The sequence below is a fragment of the Prionailurus viverrinus genome, chromosome A3, assembly GCF_022837055.1.
Source record: "Prionailurus viverrinus isolate Anna chromosome A3, UM_Priviv_1.0, whole genome shotgun sequence".
Classification (NCBI taxonomy): domain Eukaryota; kingdom Metazoa; phylum Chordata; class Mammalia; order Carnivora; family Felidae; genus Prionailurus; species Prionailurus viverrinus.
This window is the reverse complement of record NC_062563.1, coordinates 41517313-41535951: the sequence shown is the minus strand read 5'-3', so window position 1 is coordinate 41535951 and position 18639 is coordinate 41517313. Positions and strand designations below refer to the sequence as shown.

General features: G+C 37.4%; 1 protein-coding gene across 1 annotated transcript in view; it reads right to left on the bottom strand.

Annotated features, from left to right (window-relative positions):
* Positions 1 to 18639, bottom strand: part of MACROD2 (mono-ADP ribosylhydrolase 2) — a 2032256-nt gene that overhangs the window by 82771 nt on the left and 1930846 nt on the right. Inside the window, exon 13 of the mRNA XM_047854222.1 lies at positions 18181 to 18249. Within this exon, the coding sequence (XP_047710178.1) occupies positions 18181 to 18249 (69 nt within the window). The remainder of the gene's footprint in view (positions 1 to 18180; positions 18250 to 18639) is intronic.

The window sequence follows — 18639 nt, the reverse complement described above, 5'->3', positions numbered from 1 at the left end:
TGATGGATGAATGGATACAGAAGAGGTGGTATATATGTACAATGGAGTATTACTCAGCAATCAAAAAGAATGAAATCTTGCCATTTGCAACTACGTGGATGGAACTGGAGGATATTATGCTAAGTGGAATTAGTCAGTCATAGAAAGACAAACACCATATGACTTCACTCACATGAGGACTTTAAGAGACAAAACAGGTGAACATAAGGGAAGGGAAACAAAAATAATATAAAAAAAGGGAGGGGGACAAAACAGAAGAGACTCATAAAATATGGAGAACAAACTGAGGGTTGCTGGAGGGGTTGTGGGAGGGTGGATGGGTTAAATGGGTAAGGGGCACTAAGGAATCTACTCCTGAAATCATTGTTTCACTGTATGCTAACTAATTTGGATGAAAATTTTAAAAAATAAAAAAATAAAATTAAAAAAAGAGTTAAAAAATTACTCTTTAAAAAAAAGTTGTGTTCAGAGTTTTTGAGGAAAAAAAAATACCCTGGAATTCTTAACTTTTCACTGAAGATAAATATACATAAAGAAAAGTGCAAATTTCATGTAGTATACAGCATGATGGATTATCACAAATTGAACACTCTTGTATAACTAGCACCAGCTCAAGAAACAGCACACATCATGTCTTGGCAGCTCTGCTCATCATCCTTTTCAGCCACTACCCTCCCTCTGAAATCACCACTCTGACTTCCAACAGCATTTATCAGTTGTCCCTGTTTTCAGACTTTAGATAAATGGAATGGTACACAATACATGCTCTTCTCTGGTTTCTTTCGCTTGACATTCTGCTGGTGAAATTCATTCATATGGTTCCTAGGGAAAATGAAGTTTAATTGCACTATGAAGGCTGGCCAAATCAATGGATCCTGTGGTAAATCTTATTGGAAGAGTAAAAATAATGTTTTTTTTCTCTTTGCAAACATCAAACATTCACTGCTTCCCCATACTTTGCCATCAACTTATTATTTCCTAACTACAGTGGTTCTTAAGTATTAGTGTGCACTGGGATCTCCTGGAAGGATTTTTAACATGCAGCCTGTGGGGGCCCCTCCCTCCAGAGTGTCTGATGGTGTAGGTCTGGGGTGAGGCCTGAGAGACTGCATTTCTAACAACTTCCTAGGTGATGCTGATTCTGCTGCTCCAGGGACCACTCTTTAAGTACCACTGCTGGAATATATTGAATTTGTTAACCAAACCCCAATCTGTGTGGATTTATTTTCTGCATCTAAGTCAACTTGCATTTAGAGTAGGATTTTTTTTTTTTTTGTAATTAGTATCCTCATATGGATTGCCCACAGATTCTCCGTTGAAGGGAGAGCAGCATCTCATTTGCGGTGGGAAGCACGGTTCTATGAGTGGCTGGATCTGTGTGAACCATATCAACACATGAAAATGACAGAGCCATTTCAGAGCATCTCCTTTTCAACATTGGATATATTGGATCTTACTGCTAAAAATCTGAAACTCCTTGCAGCTTTACATGTAGCCAGAAAAATAAATCTGCCTAAGTGTTAAGAAAGGCCCAGGTCATATCATTGCTGCTTGTATCTAATCCTGCAAGCAAGAGCTCCTAAGGAATAAAGCTTCAAGACTAAAAGTGATAAAACATCACTACCGCATGTTTCTTCTCAAGCTAATTCTACATACTGTCCAATACATTAGCCACTAGCCACATGTGGCCAGTAAGTCCTTGCAATGTGGCAAGTCTGAATGACATGTTACATAAGTGCAAAATATGCACCTGACTCTTACAGACTCAGTACAAAAAAAAGAATGTAAAATATATCAATATTTTTTATATTGTCTTCATGATGAAATTATTATATTTTGGATATGTTTGTTAAATAAAATATTTTATTAAAACAATTTTCACCTTTTCCTTTTTTCTTCCTTAATGTGGCTATTAGAAAATTTAAAATTATATATGTGGTTCTCATTTGTGTCTCATATTTATCTCTAGGGGACAGTGCTGTTCTAGAGAACTTAGTATAAGCCTGAGTTATACAAACAATTAAAGACGTATGTATTTGAAAGCCAGAGTTATGAAGATGGGAAATTGTAGCTTGCCAAAGGATGGTCCATCAAAAACTAGAAAATCTACTTGGGCTTATAGAAAAACACCTGCAAATGCTAATAGAGATAGCTGGGGAGAAGAGTCTAATTAGGTATAATCAGAGAGGATGCTCTGAGAAGGAATTAGAGGAAGAAAGAGAATGAAAAATGTATGACAACCACCACACTAAAAAACTATTTATGCCCCAATGATATCTAATAGTTGAAAATTTTTGCTTTATATTGATTTGACCCAAACTTCGTAGCCTGGCATTCAGGGTTCTCCATAATGAGGGCTCAAACTTAGCAACAAATTACAGAGTGGATGGATGGATCCATCATGAAGCTAAGGGGACCTATTCATGGCACCTAAAATAGGTGGTCTGATGTCCTACTTCCACCCTTCCGTGGATGCTCTTCTTCTCAATGAGAATAACTTCTTTCCAGGTCATTATTTTTGTATATCTTTTAGATCCCAGTTCAAATGTCATATTCTTTACCTGTATTTCACAGATAATCCCAGGGCTTCTCCTTCAATTTGTTTCAGTGTAATCTTTCCTTGGTGCTTGTCTTGTTTTGTCTGTTTTGTTAGCTGTCTCGCATGCTAGCTATGTGGCCTTAGACCACTTAACTTACTGCACTATGCTTTACTTCCCTTGTCTGTAAAGTGGGATAATAACTGAATTTATATCACGATAAGAGTGGAATGAGTGAAAACATGTAAAGTTCTTTGAATAGAATCTGGTGTATGACAAGGATTAGATAAGTATTAGCTGCTACTATTATTGTTGATGTTCATATTGGCTACGTAACTCACACGTGCACATCTCCTTTCCTATCTAGATTGTAAATTCCTTAAAGGGCAAGAATCATATTTTCTTCTTTATATCACAAGTCTTACAAAGCTAAAAACCCAGTAAACATCTGTTGATGGCCATAAAAACACCCATGCATTTTAATTGGTGCTTTCTATAGGCCAGATTGTGTACTAATCAGGGATAAAATGATAAACAACATAGACATTGTCCTTTCCTCCATGGAATTTAAGTTATAGTGAAGGGAGATGGACAAAGGGTGAATGTGCAGAAGATAAAGAGGTTTACATAGTTACAGACAGCAATAAGTGTTATGAAGTAATAAACAAGGGTCTGGGATAAAGCTTTAGTGGAGGAGGGTTCCAACTAAAAAGATGATGAGGGAAGGCCATGATGAGCATGAACTACAGCGAGGGGAGAGAAGGTTTTGTGAGGTAAGAATGGAGGGACAAGTAGAGTTTATAAGGTGCACCTTACAGGTTACAGTTAGGTGTTTGTGCTTTACTTTGAGGGAAACATGAAAGTATTACAGGAATTCAAGAAACAGTGGGCTGTAAACTCTTTATTTTGCTTTGTCAAGTAATGGCAGTAGGCCTTAGGAGCTGTCACCTTTTACTTGACTTATGAAATGAGATCATATTCAAGAACAATATATTAATATGGCCATGAGTTTTTGACCTATATAAGGTTAGCTGACTCATCTAGGGTTCAAGCATATACACTTGACCTTAGACTCATTAAAACCAGCTGTCTGTATAACACGACTATGTGCAATCCAAGGCCAAATATAATAAGATATATGCCAGTAGGAAAACCAATAAGCAAATATATGAACCAGAGTTCCATTTGAGCCTGTATTGTGATACCTGCTCATGTATTAGCTTATATAAAAACGCTGTTGTTCATGACAGATATTGTTTTTCAGGGAACCACTTTAAATATGATTCTGGAATAAGGAAGGATATAAAGAATGAAAACATTATAAAAATTATAGAGGGAGTCTGCTGTGAAACAGCATGCAAAAACTCAAACATATTATCATTTAGACCTAGGCATTACTGACTTTAAAATATAGCAGACAACTTAAAACATAGTATTGTCCTTGAAAACAGAAATGAGGGAAAAAAACCCAAGTATTTACCACTCACTTTTTCCCTGTGGAATGAGCTGATATCCCATAAAGGCTTAATAGTGCGTGTGTGTGGTTCTTAATACAGAGTAGACTTATGGGATAAGGAGAGGAAAAAAAAAAACCACGGAAATGGGTTTATTTATTTATTTTTTCAAAAAGTCTCAAGTTCAAGTGTATTCTTTTGTCTTCAATGCTTGTGTTGCCCTGGGCTAGTTACTTATCCTGAATCTTGGTTGCCTCGTTTGTAAAATAGGGTAAAATAAAACAAAAATAGTAACGATGATAAGAATTAATAATAATAATAATAATAATAATACCACTCATCTCTGGGAGATACTGGGTAGCTGTTGAACAAATCTGTTGCCCTTGTCTTGGTCACATAAGAAGGAAAAACTTGCAGGTATGAGGAATATCTCTTTTGCAGCCAGGTGGGGCCATGCGACTGAGTTCTGGCCAACAGAAAGTAGACAGAAGTGGTACATGCCACTTTTAGGCCTGGCCATAAAAAAACCCTGCTGTGTAATCCTTTCTCTGTTCTACTTATTTGCCAACTGGATACAAAGACTCAGGACAACTTTGGGGGCCACAGGCTGGAGCTCACAAGCCTCCATCAGCTTGAGTCCTTAATGACACAATGGAACTCAGCCTCCCACTGTGGATTTTATGCAAATGAGAAAATAAATTTCTCTCCTGTCAGTTTGACATTGGTGTTACAGCAGCTAGTGTTACCTAACTCATAGTCCATCTGAAAGAGTTACTGAAAGAATTAAGTGAGGTTATATTTGGGCACTATATTTTTCTGATTGCCATTATTATTCAAATCTAACTAGTTACGATCTGTGTACAAAGCTCTTAGGACGCACAATTTCTTTATAAATATGAAAGGATTTTCAAAATAAAGGAAGAAATTAGCAAAGATGATATGGCATGACAAAAGATATTTTGAGAGTGAAGGAGAGGAATATAATTATTATTTTTTACATCTCAGCTCCATTTTTTTCCTCTTGAAAAAACTAGCAGAGAACTTGTGGAAACAATAGTCCAAGGTAGTTTCCCATGGGGTGACAGCTTATGCTCAGGAAGAAGGTTTTTTTCCTGTTATTATTTTCTTCTCACAAATCATATTATGTGGTCTGATAAGAAGATAAGATCTTTGCAGTTAGAATTGTACTTAAAAATCCAGGGCATATGGTCACCTTATGGACCACAAGCAAATTCCTGGTTTCTTTACATTTGATGAAAAAGGGAGACTGTGGGGTAGGAAGTATGGTTCAAAGAGGGGACCCATTAAGTAGGAGGAGGTGAAAGGCATTAAAGATGGAAGAACTGGTGTTTCACGGAATAAAGCAGGAACAGAGTCTGATGTGTGCTCTTAGCTTAACCTTGGGAGAAGTGCTAGGGAAGGATTTGGGAGGGGCTCTGACCATGGAAAAAGAGCGTTGTCAGGAAGAGGAAGGCATATGTGTGCAAAGGTTTGCTTGCGTACCTCCTGCTCATGCAGGTTGGTGTTTACTTTCCTGGTTGTTTATCTTCCTGCAGTTGAAAAGATGGATTGAGAGAAACCCAGTGCCTGGTCTTAAGTCCTTAATTGTCTACTCTGAGGAAGAGGTCAACAGAAATGTGTGTCTTACTACATAGTTAGGATACAGTGATTGAGGGAATATTTAGAATTGATTCTGCTTCAAAATGTGGCTGGCATTGAAAACATTTATGGATGGGTTAGGTAAACTGAAGGAATTGAATGGCTTTTGCAACATGCCTTTTGAAAGACTTAGATGAGTCTGCCAGTATAACAGAAGCATCCTGAATCATAGATCAAGCTAGGAGAAACGTCATCTTGTACAAATTTATTTGGGTCTCAAAACACGTTTGTGTGTATGTGTGTGTGTGCTCATGTGCATTGTTTTGTGTATGCATATGTGTATGTGACTGCTGCTGTCCCTTCTGCGGGTCTTTCCACTTTAATTTGACATATCTAGTGCAAAATATCAGGGCAAATTTCTAAACGAAATAGGAAGACAAACTTTTCATTAAATGCCAACAATGCTTGTTAGGAAACCTGGTCTTTGTGCCTGATTAAAAAAAAGCCTTTCCAGTCTTCACCACTAGCTAGCCAATTATTCCTTTCTTTCTGTTAACGAATGCAGCAGTTCTGAGACATTCTCTGTCTTCCTCTGTGACTCTCTCTGTCTCTTACAATAAATATACCCCCCGGGAACAGTGGTGGAAAGAATGGATGACAACAAATATCATCAGGAATGAGGCAGGACAACATATTTCTGCTCATGAAAATATCTATTGTCAAAATCTATGATAGGCTACATCCTTTTCTGTAACTTGGGAGAATGTTTCCCTCAGTAACACTGTACTACCACAAATGTAAGAAACTCAGACCTCATTTTTTAAAAAGTAATTTTATCATTGCTTATTTTGTATTATAATAGTGACTATGATTTATTGAAATTACAACTTTATGTTCCTTAATTCGTTTGGATAGGATGTGGAATTGTTTCTCAAACTGGGTTTTGTAAGATTTAAAATATCCTACATAAAAAAGAAAGTAAGAAGGAAAGATTTGTTTAGTAAGATTTGGTCAGTTACCATGGGAAATGCCATCAGTTTCCACCTCACCTGAGCCTCTCAGTGCATGTGAGCAGGTTGAAGGCTCTGAGAAATCTGTAGAAACTGCTCAACTTTGTCTCACCTTGCAGTTTCGAAAATTTTTTGACTGTGGAACTTTTTTTTTATAAAAAATGCTTATTAACATCCTGATCAATGCTATAAAATTTTAAACATGGGAATATCTGAGCAAGAGCTCCACGATGTTGCTTAGGAATATGAACTGAATTCTTTTATATAACCTTTCTCTGGTGTCTTTGCTCATTTAGAATATGATCATGTGTCATTCTACATGAATCATTGTCAGGACCTCTGTTTTTCAGTGAAGTCATATCTTACGTAGTGGCCAAAGTACATATCTTCAAAATCAACTCTGGAAATCTTTTAAAACTCCTTTAAAGTACAGTATTCAGTTTTTAATTCAAATATTAATGTATATTTCTTTTCACTCCAAAACTTTTTTTTTTTTCTAAACCATGCCATTTATCCTTCTGAAGCTTCCTTGGGAAATGGGTAAGGACATAAAATGAACCCAGAAGATTCCATGTTTACTGCTAAGCTCTGTATTTTTATTGAATGTATTGTATTATACTAGGATATAATTAGGCACAAAATTCTCATGAAATCATACACCAGGCCACTTCATGACCACTGGAAAATATTGCTTTTGTCCATATAATACTAAAACTAAAAATTAGTTTCTGTCACTGAAAATATGTTATCATTGAGTATGAGAAGGGAGCTGTGCTTTGTTTTCTTCTTTTTTTTTTTTTTTAGTTTATTTTGTTACTTTCTCTGAGGTACTTTGAGGTATACTTTAAGGTGAGCTCAGTATTGTTTTAATCTTTAATAAATACAAATTTATTCCAATTATCTAAACTGAAAAAAACAAAAATGAAACAATTCACCCATTTTTCCCACTCACCATCCCCCGCCTTTGGCAACCATTCTGTTCTTTGTATCTGTGAGTTCGGTATACCTTGGAGATATTGTGGGTTCAGTTCCAGACCACTGCAATCAAGTGAATACTGCAATAAAGCAAGTCAAATGAAGCTTTTGGTTTCCCAGTGCATATGAAAGTTATGTTTATACCACACTGTAGTTTATTTAAGTGTGCAATAGCATTATGTCTAAAAAAACAATGTATGTACCTTAATTAAAAAATACTTTATTGCTAAAAAAAAAAAAAAAGAAAAAAAAAAGCTAATAATCACCTGAGCTTTCAGTGAGTCATAATCTTGTTGTTGGTGAAGGGTCCTGCCTCAATGCCTCAACCCCGGCCAAGGCTGCTGACTGGTCAGGGTGGTGGTGGCTGAAGGCTGATGGTGAAATTTACCACATGTATTGGCTCTTCCTTCCACAAACTATTTCTCTGTCACATATCTCATTTTACACATGGTAGAACTTCTTTAAAAACTGGAGTCAATCCTCTCAACTCTACCTTTTTCAACTAAGTCTATGTGAAATTCTAAATCCTTGTCGTTTCAACAATCTTCACAGCATCTTCACTGGGAGTAGATTCCAACTCAAAAAGTGATTCTTTGCTTATCTACAGGAAGTGACTCCTCATCCATTAAAGTTTTCGCATGAGATTGGCGCAATTAGGCACGTCTTTCTGATTCTAGTTCTCTTGTTCTTTCCACCACATCTGCAGTTACCGTTTTCCACTGGGGCGTTCTGAACCCCCTCTGAGTCATCTATGAGGGCTGGGATCACCTTCTCCAGATTTTGGTATGTCGACCTCATAATGTAACACCATCATACCTCATTTTACAGAGGAGGAACTGAGGCACAGCCTAAGAAAGTTACTTAAAGTCACACAGCAGTGGTGATGTGAATCCAGAAGAGGCTCGTAAAGGCTGCATGACTTACACCACAGAGCGCAAAATTAGGCCTGTGCACCTGAAAATAGATCACAGGGATGCTCATACTAATTTACACCTATTTGGACTTAAACTTAGGTCCAACATTGTGTATTGGACAAAGGGGTTGCAACCCCACTCAGATAATCTCTATATCCTAATCTGATGATTTTGTTTCCAAGTCTCGCTCACCAAATCTTTAGAAATGTGTCCGAAGAGATCGTATAACTAAACTTACGGTTACAGATCTGTAATTATGGCCACACTTGATTTGTAAGGAAAAATAATATATTGTATGAAAATGTAATTGTAAAGCAACTGCTGCTTGACTTCCAATTGTCACTTAGGAACATTTTATTTTACTTTATTTTATTTTTTTCAACGTTTATTTATTTTTGGGACAGAAAGAGACAGAGCATGAACGGGGGAGGGGCAGAGAGAGAGGGAGACACAGAATCGGAAACAGGTTCCAGGCTCTGAGCCATCAGCCCAGAGCCCGACGTGGGGCTCGAACTCACAGACCGCGAGATCGTGACCTGGCTGAAGTCGGACGCTTAACCGACTGCGCCACCCAGGCGCCCCACTTAGGAACATTTTAAACTGTGGTATATGAATATACTTTGAATACCAAGAAGAAGATAAATGGTTTTATCTACTTTTTACCTGTTTAAACCAATGTAAAACATATTTTATCAAAACATTTGAAAAGCTTATTGTAAAATCTTTATCATAAATTAAGCATAAACAACCAACTTCAACCATAGCAAGTAATCTATATACATTAACCATTTAGAAGAAGCCTATTTTGTTTTCTTATAGGGTAGGAATGTCCAACGTGAATAAATAGGGAACAAATAGGGACAGTGAGCAAATAGGGATGCCTCTGGCTTGAATTTCCCTTTGTGTTTTTGCAGCATGACATTTTAGGGAAACCTCATTTCTGAAATGGGAGAATTCTGAAAGGGAATTCTCTCTATGACAACCATTATAAGTGGCTCATTTTCTACGACAGGATGTGTATCCAGTAGCAAGGACCTACTAGGCACAAGTCACTGTGTTGGGCTTGGTACAGAACGGGAAAATGAAGACTTGGTAGCTGGTTTTAAGATATTTCCATTCTAGTGAGTTAGATGATAAGTCATGTATATAATATTGGTACAAGGCACAGGTAGTTTTCAAGTTTTACAGACAAATTTATAAGAAACTGTAGAAGAGACAGTCACTATTGTGTAGAAGGATATGCAATGAGGAAGGGAGAAATCAAGAAAGGTAAAAATGTGCATGTCCCTCCCCTGCATTACCTGGTGTGATTATTTTCATGAAAATATGTGCTCAGATAATTGTCGATGGAAAGAAAAAAAGGTGGGAGAGAAGGGGGGTGAGGAGAAGGGGATGTTGGAGTAAGGATCCATGTAAAGGTAAGATATTAGAAATGAATCTTTGAATCTTGAATAAAACAGGTATGAAAGAACAATAGCAGAATGCTGTAGACCGGTGGTTTTGGGGAAATATCACATATGTGAGTTAGGCTACAGAGCAGGGTATATGCAGGGCTTTGTGGAGGCATAGAACTAGACTATACAGAAAGATCATGAATATTACGCAAAAGGATTTGGACTTTGCATTTGGTGGGGTATATAGGAGGTTTCTATGCACACATGTCCTTGTAGGCCTAGGTCAGGGTCAAAGTTGCAATGTGTATAAAGTAGGTTGGCTCCACACTTCCCTCTGCTGCCTCAATTTCATGGCCCTACTCACCTAGTATGAGTCTCACCTTTCCCATGCTCTCCTTTGACTACTCTGGACCTCCCTGCATTCTACCCTCCGCTGGCAAGGGATATCTCTTGCTCCAAATACAAGATGTTGGAGGCAGCATGGTGAGATGAAAAAAGCATGGGATTTGGGTTTAGGCAGACTTGGTTTCCAAACTCTGGCTCTCCCTTTTGGTCAACTAGACCAGTTACTTAAATTTTCTGAGCCTCAGTTACCCGCAAAATTGGGATAATAATACTGACCTTTTAAAAGTAATGAGATCTTACTTTACACCCATTGAACTGGCAAATATTAGAAAGAACAAAAATCACAATTGCCGATGAAAATACCAATTGTTACAGCCTTTTGGGAAAGCAGTTTGGCAGTATCCATTAAAAACACGTACTCCTCAAAGCAGAACTCACACTCTTGGAATCTTTCCCACACAAATAAAAGCACTGCTTATAAGGATATATGGGCAAGGACATTTATGTAGCATTGTTTGTATGGTAATAAAGTGGGAAGAAAGTGCTTGCTCATCATAGAAGAATGGCTGAATAAATTATAGTACTTCCAAGCTATGGGATATCACGAGTTTAAAAATGGATGAATTAGATCTACACAAAATGACTCAGAGGGATTTTCACAAAGTTTCACTGCCTGTGGCAAAACAAGATTTAGAAAACTGTGTAGAATGTGATATGATATTTTTAAAATAGACATGTATATGTAACAATGGATTAAAACCTTTGAGCCTCCTTCTGTGTATCTGGCACTCTTTGACATGTCTAAATGGATTGACTCATTTTTATGTTCCATACCCTGTGAGGGAGCTACTATTACCATTCTCAATTTCCCTATGAGGGAACTGAGGTGCAGAGAATAAATGACTCACCCAAAGTCACACAGGTCATGGTAGGGTTGGAGTCTGGACCTCAGAAGTTAGGATCAGAAGCTAGACTCTTTATCGGTATATTTTACTCACTGAATAATTGGAAGGTGGGAAGTAAGCAAACAACAAAATGGGGGAAATCACATGCAAATCACACATTATATGATCAAGTTATGTAAAATTTTGTGGGGATGCATGTATTTAGAAAGTGACATGTGAAAGGATGGACGGTCCTCAAAATCTGAATGGTATTTGTCTCAGGAGTTGTGATTGCTCACGTTTTAAAAATTCTATTGCTTACACTGTGTTTCATTTTTTGAAGTTTTTACAATGAATATATATTATTTAAAGAATCAAAAAAGGAATAAACTCTATTCATTGTAGAAAAGACAAAGATTTTCATGCATTTCCATATATTAATTTTTTTATAGAAGTGATGAACATTTACAGAGTGACAGGATATTCCCTGTCAGTATAGAATTTAAGACTGAAAACAGAAATGACTTAAATGGGTAAGTAACTTATGAACATTCATTCATAAGAATGTACAATTAAGTGATATTAGACTGTCAGAAGACATGGAAATAATTTCACAATCTATGTTATATTTAAAAGACAGTTTCAAAATGGTATGTGTTGCAGAATATCCTAAAAAAGTCTATCTATCTATCTATCTATCTATCAATCATCTACCTGTCTGTGTATCATCTGCAGCAGTCTAGAAACACACTGGAAGTTTATTTATTTATTTTTTATGTTTATTTATTTTTGAAAGACAGAGGCAAAGAACGAGAAGGGGAGGAACAGAGATAGAGGGAGACACAGAATCTGAAGCAGGCTCTAGGCTCTGAGGTGTCAGCACAGAGCCCGATGCGGGGCTCAAACCCACAAACCGTGAGATCATGACCTGAGCCGAAGTCAGTTGCTTAACCTACTGAGCCACCCAGACACCCCTAAACACACTGGAGGTTTATACGCCAGCCTATTATATATGTTTATTTCTGGGATTGAGATTATGGATGATATTTTTCATTTCTTCTTTTGCTTGTATTTTTTCATATAATAAACACACATTACTATTAAAATAAGAAAATGAATGAAAGCAATAAAAATGTTTTAACCTTTTCCCTGGTAAATAACAAAAAAAAAATCAGGAATTTATCCTGAGGAACTGATCATAGAGATTTATTTAAAATGTATGCACTGCATTTCCTTATTATTTATAATAGAGAGAAAACTGTAAATAACAAAATAATCTAACATTAGAACAGACAACCATATGATGAAATATTATGCCTCCAATAAAAATCATGCCTTTGAGGAATATTTAAAGACACGGGAAAATATTCATGGTGTACTGTTAACTGAAAAATCAGAATGAGGACATTTTTTTAAAAACAATTTAGTCCTTAAAGGGAGAATGATCACAGGCTTTTTTCCCTTTTATATTTTCCTGAATTTTAAAATATCTTACAATAAATATTTATTATTCTTATAAACAGAAAAATAAATAATCGTTATGTTAAAATAGAATGAAATACTATCTTTTGGGGAGTTTATATAAATGTTAATATCATGTAAATATCAGTTGGGAGTCAACACTAATACAGCAGTTCACCTCCTCCTACCCCCTACACACAGACACTTTTCTCTCTTGCTTATGAGTCTTAGGTTACCCTTGTGAAATGAAGAATACATTGTACATAAATGTAAAACATTGAGTACTAGAGACACTCTATACATCTTAGTTCTTTCCCCTTCACTGAGCTGCCAGAGGGCAGTGGCTTTGATTCTATACTTCAGCCTCTTAAAAATCCAAGAGTGATAACTTGGGTGTTACAGTGTATCCAGACACTCTACCAATGCAGATCCAGGACAGAGGACAGCTTTCTCCCACTTTGGTGAGTAGTGGTGAGGGCCCTTAGTTGGGGGGAAGGTAGACATCAAGGATAGGAAAAAGACTGAAAAAAATTAGACTGCAGAAGCCTGACAAGAATTTCACGGGTGGTACAATGCTTTGTTTCTCTGTAACGATTTAGACAAGGAAGAAAAACATTGTCAGAACCATCTGGAGCCAACACCTTTTGGCCTTGGCTGGGTTTACAGCGACCCATTGTTGGGAGAACTATGCTCATCTCTGGCACACACCCGGATCCACTTCCTCATATATAACTGCATCCTTTCTCTTTTGTTCTCCTTTGCAGGGCTGACTCCTGCAGTAGCTTTCCTCTCATTCTACAGAAACTGCGACCTCTTGGAGGTCAGAAGGTAGATTAAGGGTTAAGAAATCCTTTGCCAGGTGACACTGCACTTCATAAACACCACAACAGCAATGATGTGACCTACACAGAGCTCCAAAAGAATACAAGCTCGGGTGTGCATGCACCTGAGTATTAATTGATTTTCCTTTAATATTAATGAGCATATGATTTGGTCTAGTTGACCTTCAAATTCAAATTAGGTACTGATTAAATAATAAGACAGGAGAATCGGAATGTGTTGAAACAGCACTTTTTTTTCCTCCAGGGAAGTGCCTTGGCCTTGGCTGTGAGTAAGGATGAGCTATTACTGGTGTTGAGACAACTAGAACAGAGAGTTCTCTTTGAATTAAGGAGGTTGACTAGATCTTAAATAATAGAGATAATAATAATAATAAAACTGTGCAGCAGTTTCAACCAGAGCACTTGATATTCCTGGCATGAGTTTATACTGTGTTTATACTCCCATCATCTGAATGCCTCTTTATTTTTTAGCTAACATTTGTACTCTTAGGTTTGTTTTTAAGGATTTAAAGTACGAACCACCATTAAATATTTTTACCAGTAGATGAAGGAATACCTCAGTAGATAAGTGTGTGCCTATTTTATAAATACCTTCAGAAATCCTATGAACCTATAGATATTTTCTCAGGCCAGCTTTACCTTGGAGTTCATTTCAATTCGGTCCTGGCTGCCACATCCTTGGCATGCACCCACCCTGTGAATGAATTATTCATCAACATTCCTCCTCCTCACATCTCATCCTCCCAACTCAACTCCTGCCCACCAGATCTGTAATGAGTTGTTGGGAACAGGTGCCTTCAGCCTGTAGTGCACAATCTAGTTCTTAATCCACCAGCCAATCGGTTGTACCTCCTTCTGTTAGCAGCTTGCATTGTTAGCAGTTATGTGGGGTAAATGGGCAGTAAGCATCCATTCTCAGTACCCAGTGGGAAATATGTCTGGAACATTTGAGCAAAATCGCTGGCATAGAAGATACCCCAGAAGACACTTCCTCTTAAAGTTCTTCAACTATTACATACCTGTTTTAATGTTTCAAAAACCAAATCTCCCAAACGAAGTGACATTAGACAGCTTGTCTTTTGTTTGCTTGTTTTCAGTCCTTGCACTTTATAAAATGTTTCTTAATGTTTATTTATTTTTGAGAGAGAGAGAGAGAGAAAGCAGAGGAGGGGCAAAGAGACAGGGAGAGAGAGAATCCCAAGCAGGCTCCAAGCTGTTGGCACAGAGCCCGACCCAGGTCTTGAACTCACAAACTACGAGGTCATGACCTGAGCTGAAGTCAGAAGCTCAACAGATGAGCCACCCAGGTGCCCCATGGTCCTTGCACTTCAGAAGACACTAGTTTCCAGGGCAAACCAAAGTTATAAATGTAAATCCAACCAGTCAACAAGCAAAGTTGGAAATAACTGGTGCGTCTCAAAATCCTTGGGGATTATATTGGGGGGTAGGTGCCAGGAGAGAGAGAGAGAGAGAGAGAGAGAGAGAGAGAGAGCGAGAGAGAGAAGGCAAGCCCATAATATCAGTGATTACAAAACCCAAGAAAATGCTGGGTTAAGATCAGAATCTGGAAGCAAAATCAAGAGAGCAAGGGCTCCTTCAGGACCTTTGGTCAGCAAAAATGTTCTTCCACTTAAACTAGAGAGTGAAATAAGCATTTTTATAAGCGATCTTGGAACTGCAGAGCTCATAAATAGCCCAGGTGTCACCAAGAAGGAGATCTATTTCTGCATGAAAGCTAATAATGGTGAATGTTTGAAATGAATCCTCAACACCTGTGACTGCATTTTAATCTCAACCTGACCTCAGTATTGGAGAATTTCAATGGCAAATTCATTTCTTTTTCATTCTAAGCAATGTATATATCAGTTAAGATGGCAGTTCCATACACATAGACATTTGGTCTAAGCTTTGTACCAACTGATAATCAAAAAACAGTGGTCATGTGTATATGCTATTACAGAAGGAAAAAGAAAAAATCATATACTACTTTTAATTGAAACTGGATTACATGCTAATGTGGATTTCAAAACACTTTTCCTTCCCTAAGATCAAAAGGTTAATGGATATTAACAATTTATTTCAATAATATCCTTAGAACTTCACATTAATCTTACTAGGGAACTGCATTTGTGATATGTGACAGAATTTGTTGGAATCACACCTTTAAAAGTTTAATGTAAAAAAAAATCCTAAAAGTATTCTGAGAAATTGATCCTGGAGTGTGCAATTAATGGTGTGAGATCCTAAAAGCATCAAGAAACATCACAAACTGTTTCTACAAAGGTGTAATGTCTCTAAACCAAACAGCTGAACAGGAAAAATCTCAGCTTGAAGTACTTAGATTACCTCTTGTTTCCTAAACTCTGCCATTAAACTTCATGACATTATTATTTTTTTTTTATCACAGGCTAAACGACCGGAATGTCCAAAATTATTTGCCTAAGATGAACACCATTTTCTGTCTTTCCACTCTGACTTAGTCAGGTTTATTTCTCTCTCTAAGGTGCCCTGGGGTTTCTTATCAGAACCTATGTGTATATATACATTATTACATTTTTAGATATAGCAAATGGCTTCAAAACCAAGGATGTAAGAACACGTATCTGAGTATGTATGAAGGAAGTGCCAAGGGATTCATTTAAAGAGTGGTAATGATCCAAAAAAGGACCACCGAAAATAACAGTGTAGTCTATGCTTGTTGGGCAATCCAGATCTCTCTACAGGAATGAAGAATTTACTCTCCCAGTTCATCCCAGGCTTCCAGAATTACCTCATTAGAAGACCTCTGCCTCACTCAAGGCCACACCCCTTCCCCAAGGCAGCCAGGGTCAGGTGACTTATCAAAGGAAGCTTTTACTGACCCCAGATGAGACGCCTCAAAAGGGTCATGCTATCTTCAGAATAGCTGTGGCTTCTGTTGATAATGCCTGTCAGCTCAACTTCCCTCTCTACCCAGTTCTGCTTCCTTCCTTTGCCTTTCATAGGTGTGGATTCCAAGAGCTCTCCCTAATAAATGTCTATTCCCTAATCTCCATTTTAAAGTCTGTCTTCTGGGGAGCCCAACCTACACATATGCCAGGTGAAAAGTTTGAGCAATTGACATGAATTGGTATTCTGTGAGGTAGATGCTATTATTGTCTTCCTTCTGGAGAGGAGACTGAAGCACAAAGAGGTTAATTACTTGCCGTTACTTGTTAATTCCTTGAGTTACTTGTCAAAGGTTACACCAATTTTGAGACGCAGAGACAGGATTTAAGCTTCAACCATCTAACCCTAGAGTTCACAGTGTTAGCAACTACTCTTATTACACTGGTCAGCTCATTTAGAAAAACCCATTTACCAGACAACATGAAATGAAATGAATGATACAAACAACTAAGTATTAAGATTGTAAAACAACTTTGATTTCTAAATTCTGATTCAACTATCAATGTCAAGTACATATATCCATCTTCATATCACTCCAAACTGAAAAAATGCATTCAGCATATTTATCTAGAAGTTCTAAGTAGATCACACAGTGTACCAGGTGTTCATTCCATTTCTTTTTTTTTTTCACTTTAAAAAATTATTTATTTATTTTTAACATAATTTATTGTCAAATTGGCTTCCATACAACACCCAGTGCTCCTCCCAACAGGTCCCTCCTCAATGCCCATCACCCACTTTCCCCTTTCCCCCACCCGTCATCAACCCTCAGTTTGTTCTCTGTGTTTAAGAGTCTCTTATGGTTTGCCTCCCTCCCTCTTTGTTTGTAACATTTTTTCCCCTTTCCCTCCCCCACGGTCTTCTGTTAAATTTCTCAAGATCCACATATGAGTGAAATCATATGATGTCTGTCTTTCTCTGACTGACTTATTTCACTTAGCATAATACCCTCCAGTTCTGTCCACCGTGCTGCAAATGGACAGATTTCATTCTTTCTCATTGCCAAGTAGTATTCCATTGTATATAAAAACCACATCTTCTGTATCCATTAGTCAGTTGATTGTCCATTCCATCTCTATAACCACAACAATCTAGTCTTATTATTCACAGAAGGGTGTTTAGTAGCTATCTAGGACAGATATAAAGTAGTATTACCTTTTTGTATGGGGACAGTTAACCAGAGTGAAAGAAAAGAAAGGGCTATTGTATTTTCCTTCAGATATTTGTTTTAACTCTATCATCTGCACATGGATGTACCCACTATTTCTCCCTCAAATTTTTTCCTAGAGCCTATGTAAAATTTTCTTTTACCTTTTTCTTCTTCTGGAGACACCTTGTTCTGTGACTTTTCTCATTGTAACTATTCATAGAATGAGGAATGATGCTCTTGTCACCAAATAGATGGCAAATAAATAGAAAGATTTATTTCTATAGATTCCTTTCAATAATTTTTCTTCCTTATCACGTCTGGATAATGGAGCTCTCTGGTAGGTGGTTCCCAAACGCCACTCCTTTGAACTTATTCCTGATGAGTAGCTGTAAACAGCAGAACTGCCTAACTCTGGAATTTCAAATAAACATCTTTAAACATAATTTCTTTGACCATTTTCTGATTTAATAAGCAGTTACTTTTCAGAAGAACAAATGTAAATGTATGTATAAATTCTGAAAAGGGTGGGTGTGGAATAAAACAGAGTGGGTGTGATATTTGATTGTGTTGGAAATAGAGGTGCTGAAAGAGAATTGGATAGATTTGCTCACTGCTTCATTTCCCCATATAAACAAAATCCAAATGGTTTTCTGGCAGTTTGTGATCTTTAGGTAAGTGGCCTCATACCTTCATCTTTACAGACTTCAGTGGCCTCTTCTGAAGTGGGGCTGGGCACAGTTGCCACATCAACACCATCTACATGGCAGAAAGAGAAACGTTGCCTCAGAGTCCATGTTTAACTCCAACTGTCAAGATGGTGCTTCCCTGCCTATGGCACCTCCCTCCTCATTCCACCAAGCAAGTAGGAACCTGTTTCCTGCTCTAATACATGGAATGGTCTTTGAAGGGGCTAGCGTCTAGGACCCTGTTTTATAACTAATGGAACAGGAATCTTCAGTTAAAACAGAGTCCTATGACTACAAACTACTTTTTGGTAAAGAATACTATCTGTTGGTACTATTATACTTTGACATTTTGCTTTTTCCCCACCTCTAGAAGAATGGTATATATTAAAAAATTTTTTTTCATGTTTATTTTTGAGAGAGAGATTGTGACAGAGCATGAGCAGGGGAGGGGCAGAGAGAG